Source organism: Pavona decussata, unplaced genomic scaffold (genome assembly GCF_977016875.1).
Source record: "Pavona decussata unplaced genomic scaffold, jaPavDecu1.1 SCAFFOLD_391, whole genome shotgun sequence".
Taxonomy (NCBI): Eukaryota; Metazoa; Cnidaria; class Anthozoa; order Scleractinia; family Agariciidae; genus Pavona; species Pavona decussata.
In genome coordinates, this window is record NW_028145763.1 from 444,112 (window position 1) to 467,500 (window position 23,389).

Genomic DNA, 23,389 nt, shown 5'->3' on the forward strand with positions numbered 1-23,389 from the left:
AAACTCTGCCGACGTATTAACCACTTGGAAGTGGCCTTTCTTTCATCATATAAAGCTTTTGAAACTGTTATCCTACAAACAATTATCCCAGATAATTCTTTTTTGTTTCTCAAAAGTTGTGTCATATCGAATAAGGTAAAAGAACCATCCAAATCTCCGAAAAATTAAAATCTTTTGCAAAATAACGAACACGACATTTGTCCGACATTTTGAAAGTCATTGATGTCTATGACGTGACTTCACACTGGCAGTGATCATTGGACTAATGTTTACCCTAGAGACGTCCCCTCCCTCGTGGCGGACGTAATTATGATTGATGATAATCGCAGTTTCATGATCTTCTCCTACGTAGTTATGCAGCAAAGGTGAGAAAGATTAGACGGAACTGAAGCTGAAACTGATAATTACCGAACCACAAAAACGCAGCAAACGAATAACTTTTGCATGCATGTAGGCCTTTCGAAGAAGCTTTTTACAGTTTCAGGAAAGCAGTTGAGATAGTGTATTGTATTCATTGATAACCCACCAACAAGTTTGAGTATTTTTACGTACAAGCGTCTTCTGAATCTCTTGGAGTACAGAGGAACAGGGATGATGCATTCTAAGAGCGCTCATTTCTCTGGTCTATTTGTTTATTTCTTTCTGTTAGTCTTTCTTTCTAACTGCGGAGCACCACTCCCGGTTTAGAAAAAATATTGATAATGAAACTAATGTTAACAAAGTTGAGGTGGTTGAATAGTCTCGAATACTGCCCATTTGTCCACCGAACAGATGGTTACAAGTCTTGGTTGGGATACTCTGACGAGAAGAAGAGAAAACCACATTGTTAAACTAGTTGAAAAGTGCCTCACGGGAACGGCCCCAAGTTATTTTTCCAACTATTTTCAACTTAAACGACATGATATTGATTATGATGTTAGGAATAAGAACAAACTAGTTATTGATAGGGTTAAACTGGAATCGACTGAAAGAGTGGGGGTTTTTTTATAAAGGCGCAGATATTTTTAATGATTGTATGTGAATTCTATTTTTAGTCCTTTTTTCTTTTCTTATATGGATGATTTCTTGTTTTCTTATATAGCTTTTTTAGATCTAGTTTCTTTTTTTTTCTTTTTTTAAACGCTGCAGGATCCATGTTGATGGCAGTTTTCATTACTGAAATGGTCATCCTGCATAATTTTTATTATTATTATTATTATTATTATTATTATTATTATTATTATTATTGTTAGTTCTTATAATGTTTATCGTTTTCCAATTATTTCTTTCTTTCTTTCTTTATTTATTTATTTATTTATTTATTTATTTATTTATTTATTTATTTATTTATTTATTTATTTATTTCTAACAATTGTTCGTTTAGCGTTCACCAAAACATTGACGCTTCAAGATCTAAGTCAATAACTAAAACAAATCCAGTTCCGGGTCTTGATCAGCCGTCGCCTTTGTAACCTTAGTATACTGATTAAGTATTCGATTGCATTTCCCAGAATCCCTAGCAAGCAGTGAAAGAAAAGCGAAAAGTGAAGGTGCCATCACACCAGCTGGTGAGGAGAATTTCAAGCTTGATGATGACTCGTCGAAAGGTAAGACAATGTTATTCTCTGACCAGAACTCGTTGTTAGATTGAAAAACTGTTCAATGTTAATCTTCACAGTTGTAGGAGAACTGAGTTAAGTCCATGGATGAAGATACAGCAAACGGCTCTTGACGTCAAATACAGTGTGTGTGCTGTCAGTTTAGCATCTATGTTACAGTTACACTCTATAAGCTGAGTATACTGATTAAATATTTGATATCTCAGCATCCATGGCAAGCAGTGAAAGCAAAGGCAAAACTGAAAGTGACGTCACACCAGCTGGTGAGGAGATATGGCATTTTGATGATGACACTTCGAAAGGTGAGGATTCATGTTATTCTCTTACCAGAAGTCGTTGTTATACAAAAAATCCGTTCAGTGATAATCTTCAAAGTTGAAAGAGAACTGAGTTCAGTGCATGGATGAAGATACGGGAAAGGACTGTTAACAGTAAACCCTTCCCTCTCCTTCCGCTAATTGTAGAACCGCCAGATTGGTTAGAAACTTTCTCTTGAATTTTGATTTTGTTTGTTTGTTGTTGTTGCTGTTTGCTTGTTAGTTTGTTTTTAATAGTTTACTTTTTGGCTTTATTTATTTATGTATTTATTTATTATGGGATGAAAAGTGTTTACTCAATTCGTAATTATACTTTGATATTGCTGTGCAATATGCAATGCTGTTCTTAATGGCAAGTTTTGAGTGAACTCTTTGAAATTAATTTAAAAGAGGAGCTCAATACTGTACCGTTTGTCTTTGTCCAGTATCTGACTTACAGCTGACAATTAATCCATATATCGTTGAGTATTTAACTTAAACATAAAAATAATCAAACACTCGCGAAAATGGAAGCAGGCAGTTCTAAAACAATTTCTGGAGTGGGTTAGCCGGTAGAAAACAAAACCTTTATAAAAAAAAAAAAGCAAAAAAAGCAAAAGCTTTTGTTTAGTACCTTTTCGCTTGGGTAGACAGTAAACAGGCATGTTTAGGCATGTTTTGTGTGTAATACCTCAAATTTAGCTGATGAGCTGTCTCACTGAAGCTTAGCGTAGCTAACACAATAAAATTGACTTGACTGGACTTGACTTAGCCGTTCTTTCTTTGTGATTGAGCACATACAATAAGCTTGTTCTACAGACTAGTGTTTAGGCCGCAAACCAGGTGTATCGCCTTCGTGAAAGCTTAATTTGAAACCTCAAATTCGCTGTTATATGTTCCAGAAACAGTATAAATAACAATGAAAACAGGAGAAAAACTAGACGAAAGATATTTTTACAGCTATCAAATTTTGTGCGTGAAACGCTTTTAATTGAAAGTAACGTCAAGTATCTGAGTTTCGAAGAAGACTACGTGGTCTCACTTTGGGCGGTAAATATTGCTAACTGCAGAGCCGTCTTTTGAGATCAGTCTTACGGTCCATGCTTATTTTTTCCCCGCTTGGAGTTTTGTTAACTGATCTCGCTCCGTTTAACTTCATTTAAGAAAATATGATTCTTAGCTTAAACAGTCAAACAAACGCCTCGCAATACAGTGTATCGTTGGCATATACAGTTGTTTCGACAAAGTTTGTCTAAAAAAAATGGGAAAAACGCATGCGACATTGCCGGGAGGTAGTTTGGGAAATACCCAATAAATTTCAATAAAAGCTCACAATTCATATTGCCCGCCATCTCAAGTATTTGCTGTACGGTCGAGGCATTATGGATTCTGAGCTTTTATTGAAATTTATTGGGTATCTCCTAGACATTTTCGGCATTTCGGTATTGCTGCAAACGCTTTTACGCCTTTTTTGGACAACCTTTGTTAAAACAGCGGTACACGTCCATTTCTCTAATTTTGGCATTGATTTGTGACAATCTTGAAAGAGAACAAACACAACTTACTTTAAAAGCGAATCTAAAATTTTGAAGTGTGATTTCGTTTTCGTCAAAACAAAGCTTACGCAGAACGCTTGAGTGTGCGAATTTTTAGTTGTTTAGTTTATTTCTGTACTATCTGATATGAAATTAAATATCGCAGTTTTTTTAAAGGGGTTATCCAGTGAGCAGCACTTCTGCGAACTACTTGTGTAGTAAAACTTTTTTTATTTTCTCCTACGCGTTTCCTGTGACTAGCGCACACTTCATTAGCGAGTTTCACAATACTAACAAGTATGCCTATATTTATACCTAGCACAAATAAAGGAATTTTACAAATGATAAAAACACACCTACGGATATGCGTGGCAAAGCTACGCCTGTATTTGCGTCCAGGAAATAGGCGGCAAGAATTTTAAATGCGTGACATATTTTGAGCGTTACATAACTAGTTGGGGTCCGACCCCAACTAGTTATGTCCAACTCGCTAATGAAGTGTGCGCTAGTCACACGAAACGCGTAGGAGAAAATAAAAAAGTTTTACTACACAAGTAGTTCGCAGAAGTGCTGCTCACTGGATAACCCTTTTAAAAATTCTGTACAAGCACCAAATAGAAGCCTCATGGCGAGCAAAACCGAAGGTACCAGCGCTGGTTCAAAACGCCGTCGACCAAGCGGCGAAGGTGAAGATCCAGCTCCTGTACCAACTGGCAGTCCAAAGCTTGATTCAACTATCGAGGCTATTCTGAGAAAGAAAGTCGGTGAACGCCAGGACCTCGAAAAGAAGGTTACGAGAATGCTGGCTAGAATCGAGGTTTTGACAAAGCATGCATCTGAACGAACGGTCCCCTCGGGCCTTAGGATCCAACGCATTAGAGCCAAGGGACAGGATGTTGACTTACTGCAATCCAAGTTTGCTGAAATCATCTTTGATGCAGAGCTTAAACTCCTGGACGCTGCCATTGACGATCTCCGCCGTGATGTTAAGGATTGCAAGGAGGCGATCAACGCGCGAGAAATGGACATTTGCCGGGACATTTGATGGCGCGATCGGAAGATGGCAAAGTCATCTTGCGAAGCTTGAAGAGATCACAGCTAACCAAGCGAAAGACCTTGGCGATACAGCCGCTGCTTTTGTGGCCAAGCTATCTTCAGACAGCGCCGTCTCGCGAGTATAAAAAGCATTACAAGCGGAAATATCTCAAAGAGAGAGCAAACGAGATGATATGGATTCAAAAGAACAGTTCATCCCAGATGAATCGTCGATCCAAGAGATCATACGCCAAGAACTTCACAATGCACAGGAGTCAAAGTCAGCCACCGGTTCTCGTCAAAGAAAGGTCTCTTTCTCAGACAACACTGGCGGACGAAGTAGGCCGAAACGTAAGCAACAGCAACAGCGCCGACCGCAGAACAGGTCAAAATCGCCGCAGAATCGTGGCGGTCAACAGAAACAGCGGGGGCGATCCAAGTCACCGCGTTCCAACTCGACCAAACGGGTCACGAGCCCTCGTTCGTCGTCAAAAAACGCAAAGGGCAAAGATTCCGGCCCCGTAAAATAGACAGGCGCTCCGCTCATGAAAAATGGCTCTTCAAAATGGCTAAACGACCCTTGTACGACTGGCTCCCTCGAAACTCGGAAATCCATAACTTCTCTCACGTGAATCTTACTGATCGGCAGTCTAGGGTTTTGGGTATGGGGCTGAAATTCAGACCCTCGCTTAAGCCCCCCTCTATGGATCAGTTTGATTTACAAATTAAAGATTTCTGTCGTCGAGTTCGCCTTCAAGCCTTGTTCGCTGATCAGCCACAGGACAATGATTTCAAAAGTTGTGTCATATCGAATAAGGTAAAAGAACCATCCAAATCTCCGAAAAATTAAAATCTTTTGCAAAATAACGAACACGACATTTGTCCGACATTTTGAAAGTCATTGATGTCTATGACGTGACTTCACACTGGCAGTGATCATTGGACTAATGTTTACCCTAGAGACGTCCTCTCCCTCCTGGCGGACGTAATTATGATTGATGATAATCGCAGTTTCATGATCTTCTCCTACGCTACGTAGTTATGCAGCAAAGGTGAGAAAGATTAGACGGAACTGAAGCTGAAACTGATAATTACCGAACCACAAAAACGCAACAAACGAATAACTTTTGCATGCATGTAGGCCTTTCGAAGAAGCTATTTACAGTTTCAGGCAAGCAGTTGAGATAGTGTATTGTATTCATTGATAACCCACCAACAAGCTTGAGTATTTTTACGTACAAGTGTCTTCTGAATCTCTTGGGGTACAGGGGAACCTTACAGGGATGGTTTATTCTAAGGGCGCTCATTTCTCGGGTCTATTTGTTTGTTTGGTTGTTTGTTTCTTTTAGTCTTTTTCTCTAACCGCTGAGCACCACTCCCGGTTTGGAAAAAATATTGATAATGAGACTACTGTTAACAAAGTTGAGGTGGTAGAATAGTCTTGAATACTGCCCATTTGTCCACCGGGTTACAAGTCTTGGTTGGGATACTCTGACGAGAAGAAGAGAAAACCACATTGTAATCGGAAGGTCTTAGGTTCGACTCCTGATAGGAGCACTCGGATTTCTTTTTTCCGAGTATGCCTGCGTAACTTTCTGGAATAATCATCATTCTCATTGTTAAACTAGTTGAAAAGTGCCTCACGGGAACGGCCCCAAGTTATTTTTCCAATTATTTTCAACTTAAACGAGATGATATTGATTATGGTGTTAGGAATAAGAACAAACTAGTTATTGATAGGGTTAAACTGGAATCGACTGAAAGAGTGGGGTTTTTTTTATAAAGGCGCAGATATTTTTAATGATTGTATGTGAATTCTATTTTTAGTCCTTTTTTCTTTTCTTATATGGATGATTTCTTGTTTTCTTATATAACTTTTTTAGATCTAGTTTCTTTTTTTTTTCTTTTTTTAAACGCTGCAGGATCCATGTTGATGGCAGTTTTCATAACTGAAATGGTCATCCTGCATAATTAATATTATTATCATTATTATTATTATTATTATTATTATTATTGCTAGTTCTTATAATGTTTATCGTTTTCCAATTATTTATTTTTTTATTTATTTATTTCTAACAATTGTTCGTTTAACGTTCACCAAAACATTGACGCTTCAAGATCTAAGTCAATAACTAAAACAAATCCAGTTCCGGGTCTTGATCAGCGGTCGCCTTTTTAACCTTAGTATACTGATTAAGTATTCGATTGCATTTCCCAGAATCCCTAGCAAGCAGTGAAAGAAAAGCGAAAAGTGAAGGTGCCATCACACCAGCTGGTGAGGAGAATTTCAAGCTTGATGATGACTCGTCGAAAGGTAAGACAATGTTATTCTCTGACCAGAACTCGTTGTTAGATTGAAAAACCGTTCAATGTTAATCTTCACAGTTGTAGGAGAACTGAGGTAAGTCCATGGATGAAGATACAGCAAACGGCTCTTGACGTCAAATACAGTGTGTGTCCAGTCAGTTTAGCATCTATGTTACAGTTACACTCTATAAGCTGAGTATACTGATTAAATATTTGATATCCCAGCATCCATGGCAAGCAGTGAAAGCAAAGGCAAAACTGAAAGTGACGTCACACCAGCTGGTGAGGAGATATGGCATTTTGATGATGACACTTCGAAAGGTGAGGATTCATGTTATTCTCTTACCAGAAGTCGTTGTTATACAAAAAATCCGTTCAGTGATAATCTTCAAAGTTGAAAGAGAACTGAGTTCAGTGCATGGATGAAGATACGGGAAAGGACTGTTAACAGTAAACCCTTCCCTCTCCTTCCGCTAATTGTAGAGCCGCCAGATTGGTTAGAAACTTTCTCTTGAATTTTGATTTTATTTGTTTGTTGTTGTCGCTGTTTGCTTGTTAGTTTGTTTTTAATGGTTTACTTTTTGGCTTTATTTATTTATGTACTTAATTATTATGGGATGAAAAGTGTTTACTCAATTCGTAATTATACTTTGATATTGCTGTGCAATATGCAACGCTGTTCTTAATGGCAAGTTTTGAGTGAACTCTTTGAAATTAATTTAAAAGAGGAGCTCAATACTGTACCGTTTGTCTTTGTCCAGTATCTGACTTACAGCTGACAATTAATCCATATATCGTTGAGTATTTAACTTAAACATAAAAATAATCGAACACTCGCGAAAATGGAAGCAGGCAGTTCTAAAACAATTTCTGGAATGGGTTAGCCGATAGAAAACAAAACCTTTATAAAAAAAAAAGCAAAAAAAGCAAAAGCTTTTGTTTAGTACCTTTGCACTTAGGTAGACAGTAAACAGGCATATTTAGTCATGTTTTGTGTGTAATACCTCAAACCTAGCTGGTGAACTGTCTCACTGAAGCTTAGCGTCGCTAACACAATAAAATTGACTTGACTGGACTTGACTTAGCCGTTCTTTCTTTGTGATTGAGCACATAAATTAGGCTTGTTCTACAGACTAGTGTTTAGGCCGCAAACCAGGCCTATCCCTTCGTGAAAGCTTAATTTGAAACGTCAAATTCGCTTTTATGTGTTCCAGAAACAGTATAAATAACAATGAAAACAGGAGAAAAACTAGATGAAAGATACTTTTACAGCTATCAACTTTTGTGCGTGAAACGCTTTTAATTGAAAGTAGCGTCAAGTATCTGAGTTTCGAAGAAGACTACGTGGTCTCACTTTGGGCGGTAAATATTGCTAACTGCAGAGCCGTCTTTTGAGATCAGTCTTACGGTCCATGCTTATTTTTTCCCTTGGAGTTTTGTTAACTGATCTCATTCCATTTAACTTCATTTAAGAAAATATGATTCTTAGCTTAAACAGTCAAACAAACGCCTCGCAACACAGTGTATCGTTGGCATATACAGTTGTTTCGACAAAGTTTGTCTAAAAAAATGGGAAAAACGTACGTGACAATGCCGAGAGGTAGTTAAGGAAATACCCTATAAATTTCAATAAAAGCTCAGCCATCTCAAGTATTTGCTGTGCGGTCGAGGCATTATGGATTCTGAGCTTTTATTGAAATTTATTGGGTATTTCCTAGACATTTTTGGCATTTCGGTATTGTTGCGAACGCTTTTACGCCTTTTTTGGACAACCTTTGTTGAAACAGCGGTACACGTCCATTTCTTTAAATTTGGCATTGATTTGTGACAATCTTGAAAGAGAACAAACACAACTTACTTTAAAAGCGAATCTAAAATTCTGAAGAGTGATTTTGTTTTTGTCAAAACAAAGCTTACGCAGAACGCTTGATTGTGCGAATTTTTAGTTGTTTAGTTTATTTCTGTACTATCTGATATGAAATTGAATAGCGCAGTTATTTTTTTATCTATTCGTCCAGGATATGTTTGAAGTCTATTTCATCGTTAGTCTAGAGCCTTGCTCTCTGAGGTTTATACGCACGGCTTTCTTGATGAGCAAAATTTCCATTAGCCTCGATCATCTAAACCAAAAAGGGAAGTAACAGTATCTTACGTCTTACGTCTTATCTCTTACGTCTTTGCCATAAAGGACCAATCAGATTGCTGAAAAGTGCAACATGATTGTGATGAGTTTATCATAACCTTAACTGGGCAAATTTTGTATCAAACCAGTCGTATAGATATTTTTACTACGATTTTCTCATCGGACGCCAGGGGATTCATACACAAAACATAAAAAAAATAAATAAGGAAATATCGAAAACTTACCACTGATGATCACTAGTGCCAACCCGTTGCAGCAATGACTCGTTGTAAGCTCGTAGCCTAAGGATTACATTTCCTTTCTTTTCCACACTACGTTACACTGACTTTGAAGGGATCGATAAGACGAACCAAACACACTTGAGTTTTGAAACTTGGCACACACTAAGATCTAGATATCACATACCAAACCTCCTATCATTGGATCAGAATGTCGCCGCATCACCTCGTGAGTTTCCCGAAACCGATTAGAACCGCACAAACTCTGCCGACGTATTAACCACTTGGAAGTGGCCTTTCTTTCATCATATAAGGCTTTTGAAATTTTTATTCTACCAACAATTATCCCAGTCGAGAAAATTTTTTCATTAATAACGCAGCAACAAGTTAAGTTTGCGTATTTTTACGTACAAATGTCTTCTGAATCTCTTCGGGTACAGAGGAACAGGGATGGTGCATTCTCAGAGCGTTCGTTTCCCGGGTCTATTTGTTTGTTAGGTTGTTTGCAGGAGGGAGGGGTCAACTTTGGCTTTTCGCAATGGATTGCTTGTCCGGATGATGCGAGCCATCGTGACGTCCCTTCCTGTAAAAGCATTGATAAACTACAACCTCGCCAAATTTTTTCCTTGGATGATCAGCCAAATAATTCTACACCAGGTCATCAGAGAATCAAAGCTACGTAGAAACCCATTAACATAATACATGAAAACAGCATCATCGCTCATGAAGTAGATATTTGAAGTATGAAAACACGCAAAAGTTTGACACTGGTTTAATAGCAAATGCGACGAAACAATGACGGCCTGCGCCTCTTTGAAAAAAGATAACTTGAGAATCCACAAGAATATAACAAGGAGGGAAAAGTGAGATCTTACTGTGGTTTAGGGCTTTCGCTTGGCCATTAAAAACAATTATCTTACAACCTAATAAAAATGATCAGTGGGTTTAATCGCATTTTTCCGGTACTGTCTGGTCGAGCGCTCGCAAAAAGAAAGGCGTAAAACATTTTTTCTTAAGGTATCGGAAAAGCTACGTTGCAAAGAAGCCTTCAATACAAAGTAATTTGCCAGTTGGTAATTGTTAATGGGCAACAGGACTTTCTTTTTGCTTAATAATCTTACAAAAACAGGAAAACATGACAAGACTTCTCCTTGCGAAACCGAGTGGCTGACGCAGCTTCAAGGAAAAATAGCCCGAACATTCTGTATCTAAACATCAAAATTCTAGGGGCAATGCCAAGTTTTTTTCTAACAGTTTAGAATACATAAAGAAGGTTCAATTATTCACTGGACTAGTATTTAAGTTTAATTTAACTTGTACCCTTAAATTATCTTACTAATGAAAATCAACTGAAACACAGCATTTATCGTCTCCTTGCTCATTTGTTTTATGGATCATTTCAGGTGATAAGTTTATCTCTGTGACCAGATGTCTCCGTATCAGAGATCTGTAGGAAGCTGGAGATATTGTGAATATGCTTAGCCAGAAAACTGAGCTCAGGGGTACGCGATTTGGTGTGAAATTTCGAGAAATTTCTCGCAAAAAGTAATCATCATTTTAAAAGAAAGTCCGTTTCCCCGGGCGTCCGTATTTTTTGCAAGCTGTTTCAAAATTCTACAGGCTGCTCAGCGAAAGTCTTCTTTACAAAGGTTAAATGACATGGGTAAATTAAAATAAGGTCCTTCGAATCATAATTTTGTATCTATCAATCATTTCAATAATGTTGGAGACAAATTCTATAACTTCAGGTCAAGTTGCAGTAATAAACGCAAACTTCTAGTTTTCATTTGGTTTTTTTACTCGGCGAAACAAACGCACTGATCATTTGTACAGTTGAATAAAATCTACTTATCTCAACTGGAACGTTCGCACTAAGATTTTACCTCGCCTCGGGCCAAATGTCAGTTTTACAATTACTTTGCATAAACAATAAGACATAATTTCTCTGGCGCGGACAGTCTCAGATCAGCGCGAGTACACGTAACTCTTCACTGCAATATTTTAGGTATAATTCATGGGTTCAAAATAAATGAAGACTTAACTATATCAAGAAAAGAAGATTTAAAGTCCATTCAGCAAGAAAACAAAAACCATCTGAAGCTTGGCTGAAAAAAAAAAGTCGTTTGATGTGGAGAAAATTCCGCGCTTCACAGGAAGTGACGTCACGATGGCCCGTATCATTCGGACAGCCGAGCTTACGAGTTGATCTCTCCTTCCTGGTTGTTTGTTACGCGGGATGCCCTGAGAGGCATACCGTGTCTAAAAACGGGTCGATTTCTTTTTTTCTTTTTTTTTTTCTTCCTCGTAGCCACAAATCGGTACATTAATTTATTCATTAAACTCTCCCCTCTCCTACTCGAGATGTATTGTTCTGATTGTCTTCGACAAAAGCAGGCTAATCAAAATCCATTCTTGTCGCGTATATCGCGAGGGAGGGGACCCACTCACCCCCTACCTGTGTGACGTCAAAGCATGATTTGGTTTAATCCAGTTCCTGATTGTGGCTGCCATATTGTTAACATGTTGTGGACTCAAGTGTGCCGTTTTCAAACGGAAAATTAACCATTTTGAAGCGGTAAATCGAAAGAATAACCTCTAAGAAGCAGGAAATCGGTGAGTTCCTGGCGAAGGAATCTTGCTTTGTTTGACAGTTTTATACCACGATGGGAGACTGAGAAAGGTCATTGATAAGCTTATGTTACCCTAATGGAATTTCCAAAATTTCCGGTGAAACCTTAAGGAGCGTAACACAAGGAAAACAACGTAACGCGCTCTTCGTGACTCAAACTTTTCTATATCTAGAGTGTTTTCACATGACGTCACGGCGGCCATGTTGGTGTCCCAAAACAAAGAAATGGCGGCCATGTTGGTGTCCCAAACTAAACCTCTGGGAATTAACCTCTTTTTTATGCAAATACTTTGTTTTGTTTCATTTAACCAATATGGCCGGTAGTCACGTGAATGAAAACACTCTATTAGAAAGTATAGTTTTATCAATCTGCAAAGCATTCAGTTGGAATAAATGAATCAGCCACAGCATCTCGCGTAAATGCCAGTATAGGCATCTTGTTTTTTTCAGTCTTTCTTTCTAACTGTTGAACACCGCCGCCGGTACGGAAAAATGATTGATAATGAGACACCCCCCTCTGAGAGAGTTTTCAAGTAATCATGTTGACTACTCCAGGAAACGAGTTAACCTAACAGCGATGCCGCAATTGTGATGTGTTGCACACATTTGATTTTTTTGATTTTTTTGTTACACAGAGTTGCAAGCCACGACTTTGCAGTTGTGAGTCGCGTTCAAACACAGCTTTTGCTTAGATGGAATTGGGGTATTATTCACGCATGACTAAACGTATGTTGTAACAAATCCATTTTAATTTAACGTTTGCTCAACTTTTAATGCCCTCTATTGGTTGATGTTTTAAAAGCGAGCCCAGGAATGATAGAAAAGTTGGCCTCATGCTTGGACAGGACAATGGGGCAAATACCGAACTGGAGACATTTGTCCAGCGAACTAAACGTCGACGCGGCAGCCATTTCTAGTTTGGAGTATAGTGACTTCAGCCCAACCATCCAACTGTTTGAATATCTGGAGGTCAGACGACCAGACCTGACCATGCAACAACTAAAACAAGCGCTTTCAGACATCCAGAGGAACGATGTGCTCCGTTTACTAGAGACTAAAGGTAAACAGTGAATCTGTTAATTGACCTGTGTCAAGAGGTTTGAGAACATCTTCGAACAGTCCCACCCGTGAACGCCAAACTGGAGAGAGCCTGAATATTTTTTTTAAGAAACACAGGTGTTCATATAACGCAGGTTAACGGGTGGGCGTTTGATACCAAGTGCAATGCAGGTATAGGCCTGTAGCACAAATGGTTAGTAACAAAAACGAACTGGGAAAAAAATCAACGTGCAACTAAAGAGTTATGAATACATACGGGAGGTTGCTAAGCACGAAAGAAGCGAAAGAGTTGCTCGAGGCGAGGAGCAGCCGAGAGCAACTCTAGTTTCTTGACTGCTTTATCGCAACCTAAATAGTGCATCCATAACTTTATAACATAAATTAATCTGTCGGTTTCTTTATTAAGATCCCAATGTCATTCTCGCGTCTTGTCGACTTTAAGGTTACCCAGTACCTTCAGAGGTGTCTTCAGAGGTGTCTCGCGTCCAAGCGATGTAGCACGTCCGGTTTAAACTGTAGATACCTGAACCCTTATATCAAATTAAAGCTTATAGAGCTGGCTATCCAACTAAACCAAGAATTTAGAAAAAAAATGAATTGCCCAAGTTTTTAGCGCTGTTTTCTTGAATAAATTTTTTACACTTGGAGGATCCACTTCAAAGAGCTAAAACTCAAAAGGAATTTGTTCGTTTGCCTTCAAATTTGGACAGTAGCTAGTTTAACGTATAAACAACAAAAACGTGTCTGCGAAGTTTTTCTTTCCAAATATTTTTTCTCCGAGAGCGATTTTTGTACGATTACGCCACATTTTTTTCATCCTATTTCGAAAATGCTTTATAACTTTTCACTGCGATTGAATTTGGCAAAACGCAGACGCGTTTTTTTAGCGCTTTGGGTCCAGAAACTGAGGAGCAGATGAAATTAGCAAAAAACAAAATTCACTTTGACTTGTAGCTTTAAAAAGTTGATTCGGACGCTCGCAATTAGAGGTCGTGAAAAATTCGGCAATTTATTTTATTTCAAAATTCTTGGTATGGTTTAATAGTCAGCTCTATAAGCTTTAATTTGACATAGGGGTTTAGGTATCTACAGCTTAAACTGGACGCGCTACATCACTTAAACGCGAGACACCTCTGAAGGTATCGGGTAACCTTAAATACTTATTTGCTGGCGAAATCTGGCACAAAGTTAGATATATATTTCTGCAATCACTAGCTTAACTCTTCTAACAGAGTACACCACTTTTCATCCTAAAAATCTCCAGCAGAGCCAAACCCTTTCAAAAGACCCGAAAGAGTATGATAGTCGACAGAAATTCAGCGAAAACTGCTCTTTAATTTTATTAAATTTAGCACATACGCCTTCTAAGAATTTTCAATAATTGTAAGGTTTATAAACGCCGCTTTTAGTTATATATCGATTTTTAGTTCGGTATATTTTTATTAAGTAAAAATTAACCAAGCTACCGTCGGAATTACTAGGTTTTAACTAGTCCCGAAAGCATTAATTTAAAAAGTGCAGTCTGCAAGTAGAGTTGCAAACTACTTTATTCCGTTTAAAATTCCTCCAAAGTAGTCCACGCATTGAACAATCACTGATAAACGTATTCGAGTCTCGTTCACTTGCCTTGCAAAGATTGCGGATTTCAATAATATTGACAGAATCTTCGGGCATAAGATCTCAAATGAGCCGATGATTTCAAATTCTTCACGTCACAGTTTAAAACAAATTTGCTCTGGTGATTCTCCATCCAAGTTGAACTCACCGGCTATTTGAGACAGGGTACGTGCTAAAAGACTGTAATAAATCTAAACGGAATCAACGAGCGAGAAGCTAAGCTCAAAGCAAGCTCACGCCAGGGTGCAACCCACGGGCAAATGAATGACACGTAACAGCCAATCAGAGCGCTTAGCGTATTGTTGAGACACCCATTTCATAGTTCTGAACAAAAGCAAGTTATGTACCAATTAAATAATACCTGGGAACAAGTCAAAAGTCACATGCAAAAGTGCCCACTGTTTCCACGGGATTAGAGACACTGCATCAATAGTTCAATCCAGAAAACATTTCTGCACCAGACAAGGATTTGATGTCATAGCATTATAACCTAAAACAACAAAGACAACAAGCCCCATTTGCACTCCTCCCATCCAAATTGAAAATAAAACAATGAGCAAATAGTAGAGCGCTGACTGACTGATAACCATGCCGGCTGATGAAGCCATACGTGATAGTGCAATAATTTTGCCACCAACCCATACCATTAACTCCAGTAACTTATTTCCTTGACAGCTGTAAGCTCCACTGACTCGCAGCTGGTAAAAGAAGTAATCACTTCAAGAGCTGTACGATCGCCTTCACCCCACGCAGGCCTTTTGGAGGATATAGCCTTAGCACTAGATAAACAGTCAAAGATACCGATTAATTGGATTGGCTTGGCGAAAAAGCTTAAAGTACCCAGGGAAATCATTAAAAAAATTGAAAAATGGTCACCAACAGACCCAACCAGTCAATTGTTTGAGTATTTGGCGGCAACTCGTCCAAAAATGACGTTGAAAACACTGAGAGAAGCACTGGTGAAGATGACTAGGAACGACTTGATTAACATTTTTCGGGCTAGAAAAGGTAAGTTACGTTCACTTATCGGTTTTCGCAATTTATGAAATCTGCACAATTTCATCTTTTTAATTTAATCAGAAATGTGGAATGAATATCATTTGCTACCTTGAAAACTTCCTAAATTTTGTAAGATTAAATGAAAGTAGTTAACGTTACCTGCAGGCGTTTGTTAAAAATTTGAGAATTTTACTGTTATACTTCGGTGAAGGTATGGTGAAGGCCGAAAGCTCTGAGGCAAGCGCAGCGAGTACAACGGCGTACCGACCCCCGATTTTATGCTGAATTATTTTGTTTCGACACAGATGAGGACTTATTGAAGGATTTGATGACAAGAGGATCAGAACTTCTACAAACGGTGGCGGATAAACTCAACGTGGAGCAAGTTCCCGGTGTTCAAAGTTGGCGCAACCTAGCCCATCACCTAGGAATTCCACATGACGCGTATCAAGAATTTGACAGAAAAGAGCCAAGAGAAAGTCGTACAAAACAAGTACTGCAATGGCTGACGGCACGATCACCTGACATAAGATTAACAGATGTCGTTAACGCACTGAACAAGATACAGCGTAACGACGCCATTCAGATTATAACAGAGCAATTTCCAGACATGGTTGGTAAGTACAAATGCCACAAAGACGGATTGCGTCACACTTCAGTACCACTTGTTAAAATGAACCTGTCTCGTGCACACATTGGCTAATCTCAAGCTGACTGATCTTTATTTTTAAAGAGATGACGCGATCGGCGAGCGTTTAATTTTGCCAAACGTTTTAGCATTCCCAATATGGCGAGAGTCAATCTCAATGAGTTTACCGGTGGGATTTTGTCTCTTTTACTCGACCTGAACTGAACCTAAGTTTTCCTCTTTCTGTTATTATACAAAAAAAAAAATAATAATAATAATAAATAATAATAATAATAATAATAATAATAATAATAATAATAATAATAATAATAACAATAATAATAATAATAATAATAATAATAATAATAATAATGACGTCAGTTTCTTACACGAATGTCCATTTTATGATCGGGTTAATTATCTTTATTATATGGCTACAATAGTACGCGCGCTCTGATTGGCTGCTGAGCGGGCAAGATTTTCTTGTAATGACCGGGCATTATGAAAATTTTTTTCGGCTCGACGGCCCTTTTGAGTTTTGAGTAAAAGCTATGAGCGCGTGGGCGAAAACAACAAAACTTATGGACAAAGTACAACTATATTTTTAATAACTGAAAGAAAAACTAGCATAGAGATACTTCTTTAGTATGAGCGACGAAGAGAGCCACAGCAAAAGCGAGTTTTATTTTCCAAAGAACGAAAAACGGGGCAAAAGTGAGCAAAACAACATGAGTAAAGTTATCACTCACGGAGACGAAAATTTCGGTAACAGTCAAGAGGAGATGCAAAAGTTTGTTCAAGAACAGAAAAGTGAAAACACTGTAAAAAGAAAACGTCAAGTGATATGAAGCGTTTTTACCGTTTTCTTGGCGAGATAAACAAGACAAATGTTCAGATTTTGGACTTACCACCGAAAGAACTTGACCACCTCCTGGGAAAGTTCTTTAAAGACGTAAGGAAAACAAATGGCGAAGAATACGAGCTAAGTGCTTTGACGGGACTGTAGAGAAGTATCCAGAGATTTCGGTCTGATTCCGTTATGTTATTGAGAGCGACGACGAAGAATAATATTCATCGCGAGTGTCACTGAAATCACTGCAAGTTCTCCCCACGTGTTCAAAATTCAATCACAAACTGGGCCCATCTTTGCCGTAGCTTCTGAAATTTTTAAGGGTCAAACACTTGTAAACACAGGTCAGTGTATTTGTTGAAATTTAAGTGGTTAAATTTGCCCTAGATCTTGACGTAATAAAGACAAAAATTGTCTCATTGTCAAAGAAACTGTGTCTTGTGGTTTCGATTGCATCGCCAGGTTCGTTTCGGCCTCGAATGACTTCTTGCGCGCGCAAGCGGATGTGGAAAATTACTTCCGGTGCTTTTATTGTATTCTTTTTAGGAAGGTCATATAATAAATAACTTATTAACCTCGTCCGTTTGGTCCGTACAGGGAAATCTCAGACCTCAGCCTTGATGTATTGACCTCGCTATCGCTCGGTCAATACACCAAGGCCTCGGTCTGAGATTTCCCTGTGATGACCTCACTCTCGCTTAATATGTGGTATTTGCTGAATAATTACACATTCTAATCATTTTTGTTCTTTGCACAATTTAAGGGTCATAGATATACTCGAGAGAGACTACAACGGATTAAAGAAACGTTTAGCCAGTATAGTTAGCAATACTCCTTGGTCCCCTGTGGCCCAACATTTCAACTCGACGGGTCACAGTATTTCAGATATCCAGATGCGGGGTATGCAGTTATGCAATGGGACAAACCTCCAGCGCAAGCAGCGTGAAATGAGGCTGATTTTCCAACTTGGAACTGTTCAGCCGGATGAAATTAACGTCAATTTTAGCTATATTTGAATTGTAACTTTTAATACATGCCCACGCTGCGTGTGTCCGGCAGCGTAATTCAACGGTTTTCTCCACACTGAAAAAGGGTTATACGCCCGAAACGTCTGTGTTTCTTTCAAAACCATTTTTGACACTTTTTGATATTTATTTTTATATCAGTCATATCGGAAAAATAGTTAGCAATATACCGCCATAATATGTACTTGTGATAGTTTAACACTTCAAACGGGGTTTTACCATGGTGGTCGTAACTAGAGCTGGTCGCTTATGACAGAGGTCGCAAGGATCGAGAGCTTCGACTGCACCTGATCATGACTTAGCAATGTCTGCGGCGGAGTAGCCGATGATATTTGGTCGGCAGATTGAGAGTTCGATCCCGGAGCCCGAGGCAGAACTGCTCTAACGAATTCAAAAATAAACATGAAGAAAGTGGCTATCCTCTGCGCAAAAAAAAAAGGCCTCTCTTTTCAGGAAAAAGTCGCTGGGTAAAATCGAAACCCTAAACAAATCAAGATTTTGCGATTAAAAAATAACACATTCGCAATTTATATACGGCACATTTACAAGTAGGCCGTCAGCATAAGCAGCAGCTTCGTCATCGCTAGAACTATTCGAGGTTTGAAGTGATCTCTGTGCGGGGTAGATCCTGTTCGGCTTGCATTTCGTATCCAACGATGATACACATTTTTTTGTTCATTTATATCCATTCATTTGTATCAATAGCTGTTTCATTAAGGTGAATATACTTTCATCAACACCGAAATTAACTTCATTTGTGCAAAAGAAACCTTCAACAACTACATTTGCATATGTATTAACATTCAACCGCATCAACAGGCAAACGATAGTCTCCCTTTGCCACCAACACTTCCACTCCCAGAAGTGAGCAGCATTATTGTAAATTCGCCTTATAATGTTAATACACTGTCAAGAAGACAGGTAATGAGAATTAACTAAAAAAGTTAAAAAGCGGATAGTATTTTACTCTGACACCAAACTCTCAGGAAAAGCCAACAAAGGCATGAATATTGATTACTTAGGGGACGTAGCTTTCAAATCTTGGTAGTGAAAGGGTTAGTAAAAGTGTACAATACTTTGCAAATTATATTAAATATATAGAGTGCTCAGAAGATGGTACACCTACATGTAGCTTATCTTTTTCCTCAACCCTCCTCACCTCCCCTTCCCCCCCCCCCCCCCATACCTTCCATTCTAATCATTAATTGAAACTCAGAGAGTACAACATTTATTACTGACAGTTGCAACTGCTTTATTTGCATAAATGGAATATGTACTGATAACATGTGATTGTGGTTGCTTTCAATAAGAAAATTTCAGTCATGCAATATGGGAAGTGATTGTAATTAAGTGATGTAATTTTCTGTTTCTCATGAGTACTCAGTGAATAGTTGCAAGGCAAGACTGGGGGGGGGGGGGGGTATTGAATGGATAAGAAATTACTATATTTTTATAAAAAAAAATTCCATTCCCCTTGAGTCTCATCTCGTGACTATTCACTAATCAAGTTGTGTGACTGGACTCTGGATACAAAATATTGATATTGACCAAAAAGTACTAAAATTTAATTACAAAAGTTGTCTTTACATTGAACTGCAATTTTGTTGTCACTTACCTGACAGAAGCGATTAGGATGTAAACATTAACGTTTAATGATGCAGGTCTACTGGTAACACTAGCTGAACGAAAATGTATGAGATAAATTTTATGTTAAAACAAGATGCCTATACTGGCGTATACGCGAGATGCTGGCTGATTCATTTATTCCAACTGTATGCCTCGGCGATTGATAAAACTATCATTGCTAATGGAATGTTTTGAGTCACGAAGATCGCGTTATGTTGTTTCCCTTGTGTTACGCTACTGAGGATCTCACCGGAAATTTCGAAAATTCCATTACGATAACGCAAGCTTCTCAATGACCTCTTTTCTGTCTCCCATCGTGGTTCGGGACTGTCAACAAAGCACGATTCCTTTGCCAGGAACTTTCCAATTTCCACCGTTTTAGATGTCGAGTTCTTCTTAGAAGTTATTTTTTCGATTTACCGCTTCAAAATGGTGAAATTTCCGTTTGAAAACGGCACACTTGAGTGCATAACATGTTAACAATATGGCGCCACAAATTTAATCCGTTTTTGATAAATAAATCAAATAATGCGTTGACGTCACACAGGTAGGGGTGAGTGGGTCCCCTCCCTCGCGATATAAGCGGCAAGAATGGATCCAACTGTATGCTTCGCAGATTTATAAAACTATCCTTGCTAATGGAAAAGTTTGAGTCACGAAGATCACGTTACGTTGTTTCCCTTGTGTTACGTTACATAGGGTTTCACCAGAAATTTCGGTAATTCCATTACGATAACGTAAGCTGCTCAATGACCTCTTTTCAGTCCCGTCGTGGTTTTAGAACTGTCAAACAAAGCACGATTCCTTCGCCAGGAACTTTCCGATTTCCACCGTTTGAGATGTCGAGTGCTTCTTAGAAGTTAATCTTTCGATTTGCCTTTTCAAAATGGTGAAATTTCCGTTTGAAAACGGCGCACTTGAGTCCACAACATGTTAACAATATGGCGCCACAATTTAATCCAGTTTTAATGAAAAAATCAAATGATGCGTTGACGTCACACAGGTAGGGGTGAGTGGGTCCCCTCCCTCGCGATATAAGCGACAAGAATGGATTTTGATTGGCCTGCTTCTGTTGAAGACAATCAGAACAATACATCTCGAGTAGGAGAGGGGAGGGTTTAATGAACAAGATGCCTATACTGGCATTTACGCGAGATGCATTTATTCCAACTGTATGCTTCGCAGATTTGTAAAACTATCCTTGCTAATGGAATAGTTTCAGTCACGACGATTGCGTTACGTTGTTTCCCTTGTGTTACGTGACTCAGGGTTTCACCGGAATTTTCTGAAATTCCATTACGATAACGTAAGCTTCTCAATGACCTCTTTTCAGTCTCGCATCGTCGGTGGTCTAAGACTGTCAAACAAAGCACGATTCCTTCGCCAGGAACTCTCCAATTTCAACCGTTTTAAATGTCGAGTGCTTCTTACAGGTTATTCGTTCGATTTACCGCTTCAAAATGGTGAAATTTCCGTTTGAAAACTGCACACTTGAGTCCACAACATGTTAACAATATGGCGCACAAATTAATTCGGTTTAATGAATAAATCAAATGATGCTTTGACGTCACACAGGTAGGGGTGAGTGGGTCCCCTCCCTCGCGATATAAGCGACAAGAATGGATTTTGATTGGCCTGCTTTTGTTGCAGACGATCAGAACAATACTTCCCAAGTAGGAGAGGGGAGAGTTTAATGAATAAATTAATGTACAGATTTGTGGCTACGACGAACAAAAAAAAAAAGATGCCGATAATGGCATAAACGCGTGATGCTGAGCTGATTCATTTATTCCAACTGTATGCTTCGCAGATTTATAAAACTATCCTTGCTAATGGAAAAGTTTGAGTCACGAAGATCGCGTTACGTTGTTTCCCTTGTGTTACGTTACATAGGGTTTCACCGGAAATTTCGGTAATTGCACTACGATAACGTAAGCTGCTCAATGACCTCTTTTCATTCTCCCATCGTGGTCTAAGACTGTCAAACAAAGCACGATTCCTTCGCCAGGAACTCTCCAATTTCCACCGTTTTAGATGTCAAGTGCTTCTTAGAAGTTATTTTTTCGATTTACCGCTTCAAAATGTTTAATTTTCCGTTTGAAAACGGCACACTTGAGTCCACAACATGTTAACAATATGGCAACACAAATTTAATCTGAGATTAATGAATAAATCAAATGATGCTTTGACGTCACACAAGTTGGGGTGAGTGGGTCCCCTCCCTCGCGATAGACGCGACAAGAATGGATTTTGATTGGCCTGCTTTTGTTGAAGACAATCAGAACAATACATCCCTAGTAGGAGAGGGCAGAGTTTAATGAATAAATTAATGTGCCGATTTGTGGCTACCATGAAGAAAACAAGATGCCCATACTGGTATAAACGCGCGATGCTGAGCTGATTCATTTATTCCACCTGTATGCTTCGCAGATTTATAAAACTATCCTTGCTAATGGAAAAGTTTGAGTCACGAAGATCGCGTTACATTGTTTCCCTTGTGTTACGCTTACGTCATTGTTGTACCGGAAATTTCGGAAATTCCATTACAATAACGTTAGCGTATCAATGACCTCTTTTCAGTTCCGTCTGTGTTTTAGAACTGTCAAACAAAGCACGATTCCTTCGCCAGGAACTCTCCAATTTCCACCGTTTTAGATGTCGAGTGCTTCTTAGAAGTTATCCTTTCGATTTACCGCTTCAAAATGGTGAAATTTCCGTTTGAACCCAGCATAAAAAAGAATTGTTATCCTTCAGCCATGTGATTGCCTCAAGAACCTTCTGTCTTCTAACTGTACAATCTCTGTATGTGTTGTCAGTTCCATGTTTTCGAATTAGCAGGTAAGGAAGTTGTGCAACATTACGAGGAAGTCTAGGGAGAAAACCCTGAGTGTCTTGGAGAAGATTTCAAACATGTCCCGTATAACCCCTTTGTCCTCCATGTTTCCGATAAACACACACAATTGGGCAAGCTTTTGCGATAACCATTTCCTCAATGTCAGTTAAACCTTGTAATGCTGTTGGTAAGCAACCCGGATCCATGTCATTTTCCTGGGAGAATAATTTGGGAATTCACTTATCACGCTTACATCTTAGGTATTAAAAAATCTGAGAGACATTGTCGGGGTTTTAATTAATTTGTTCATTGTACGATGGAAATTTGCCATCCTAATTTGAACCCATTGTTGTTCGTGTAAAGGCTGTTCTGCATTTTTCCAACTGTTACAAAGATAACTGCCGCGATTAATTTGATCTTGTACATGTTGCAGCCTCTCGTTCTCGCTGTTCATAGCACCATTTTGCTGAAGCAGTTGGAGTCTATTTTGTCGTTCCTCAACTTCTCTTCTACGAGCAGTGTTGTCACGAGCAATTTGTTATCTGTCATATCTTTGCTGTTCAGTTTCCGCTTGTATTCGTATGGAATGACTTTCTCGAAGCCCTCGTAGTCGCAAGTTTCGTTCCTTTTCAGTCTCGTTAATCAGTCCTTGTGCCTGGTTTGTGCGAAGCGTTTGTAATCGGAAATCTCGTTCCTGTTCAGTCTCATTAATCAGTCGTTGTGCCCGGTGTCTTTGAATTCGATGCAATCGAGGCTCACGTTGAACGGGGGTTTCGTTATTAAAGCGAGCACGAGTTAAATCTAAGCTAAATTGCCTATCTTCTAAAGTTTCTAATGCACGCCTTCCTTGGTTTTACTGCCTGTGACATTCCAATCTGCGGTTCCTCTCCTCCTCTGTTTCCTCCTGAAGGCGCTGTCTTTGCTGAGCCAAGAGACGTTGTCTTTGCTCTGTGGTTTCCTGATGTCTCCTTCTTCAGTGTTCGCTGCTCTC

General features: G+C 38.9%; 2 protein-coding genes across 3 annotated transcripts in view; both read left to right on the forward strand.

Moving 5' to 3' along the window:
• Nucleotides 1–7,806, forward strand: part of LOC146451225 (uncharacterized) — a 91,075-nt gene extending 83,269 nt beyond the window's left edge. The window contains exons 9-13 of the mRNA XM_085099322.1: nucleotides 1,491–1,586; nucleotides 1,805–1,900; nucleotides 6,683–6,778; nucleotides 6,997–7,092; nucleotides 7,787–7,806. Of these exons, the coding sequence (XP_084955448.1) occupies nucleotides 1,491–1,586; nucleotides 1,805–1,900; nucleotides 6,683–6,778; nucleotides 6,997–7,092; nucleotides 7,787–7,806 (404 nt within the window). The remainder of the gene's footprint in view (nucleotides 1–1,490; nucleotides 1,587–1,804; nucleotides 1,901–6,682; nucleotides 6,779–6,996; nucleotides 7,093–7,786) is intronic.
• A 4,642-nt stretch (nucleotides 7,807–12,448) lies between these two features.
• The window catches only part of LOC146451227 (uncharacterized), a 60,243-nt gene continuing 49,302 nt past the window's right edge, over nucleotides 12,449–23,389 (forward strand). The window contains exons 1-3 of one of the 2 annotated variants that reach the window (XM_085099303.1): nucleotides 12,449–12,821; nucleotides 15,113–15,445; nucleotides 15,742–16,053. In XM_085099303.1, the coding sequence (XP_084955429.1) occupies nucleotides 12,575–12,821; nucleotides 15,113–15,445; nucleotides 15,742–16,053 (892 nt within the window). In that variant the 5' untranslated portion in view covers nucleotides 12,449–12,574. The remainder of the gene's footprint in view (nucleotides 12,822–15,112; nucleotides 15,446–15,741; nucleotides 16,054–23,389) is intronic. The other variant, XR_014860055.1, reaches the window with a different exon arrangement.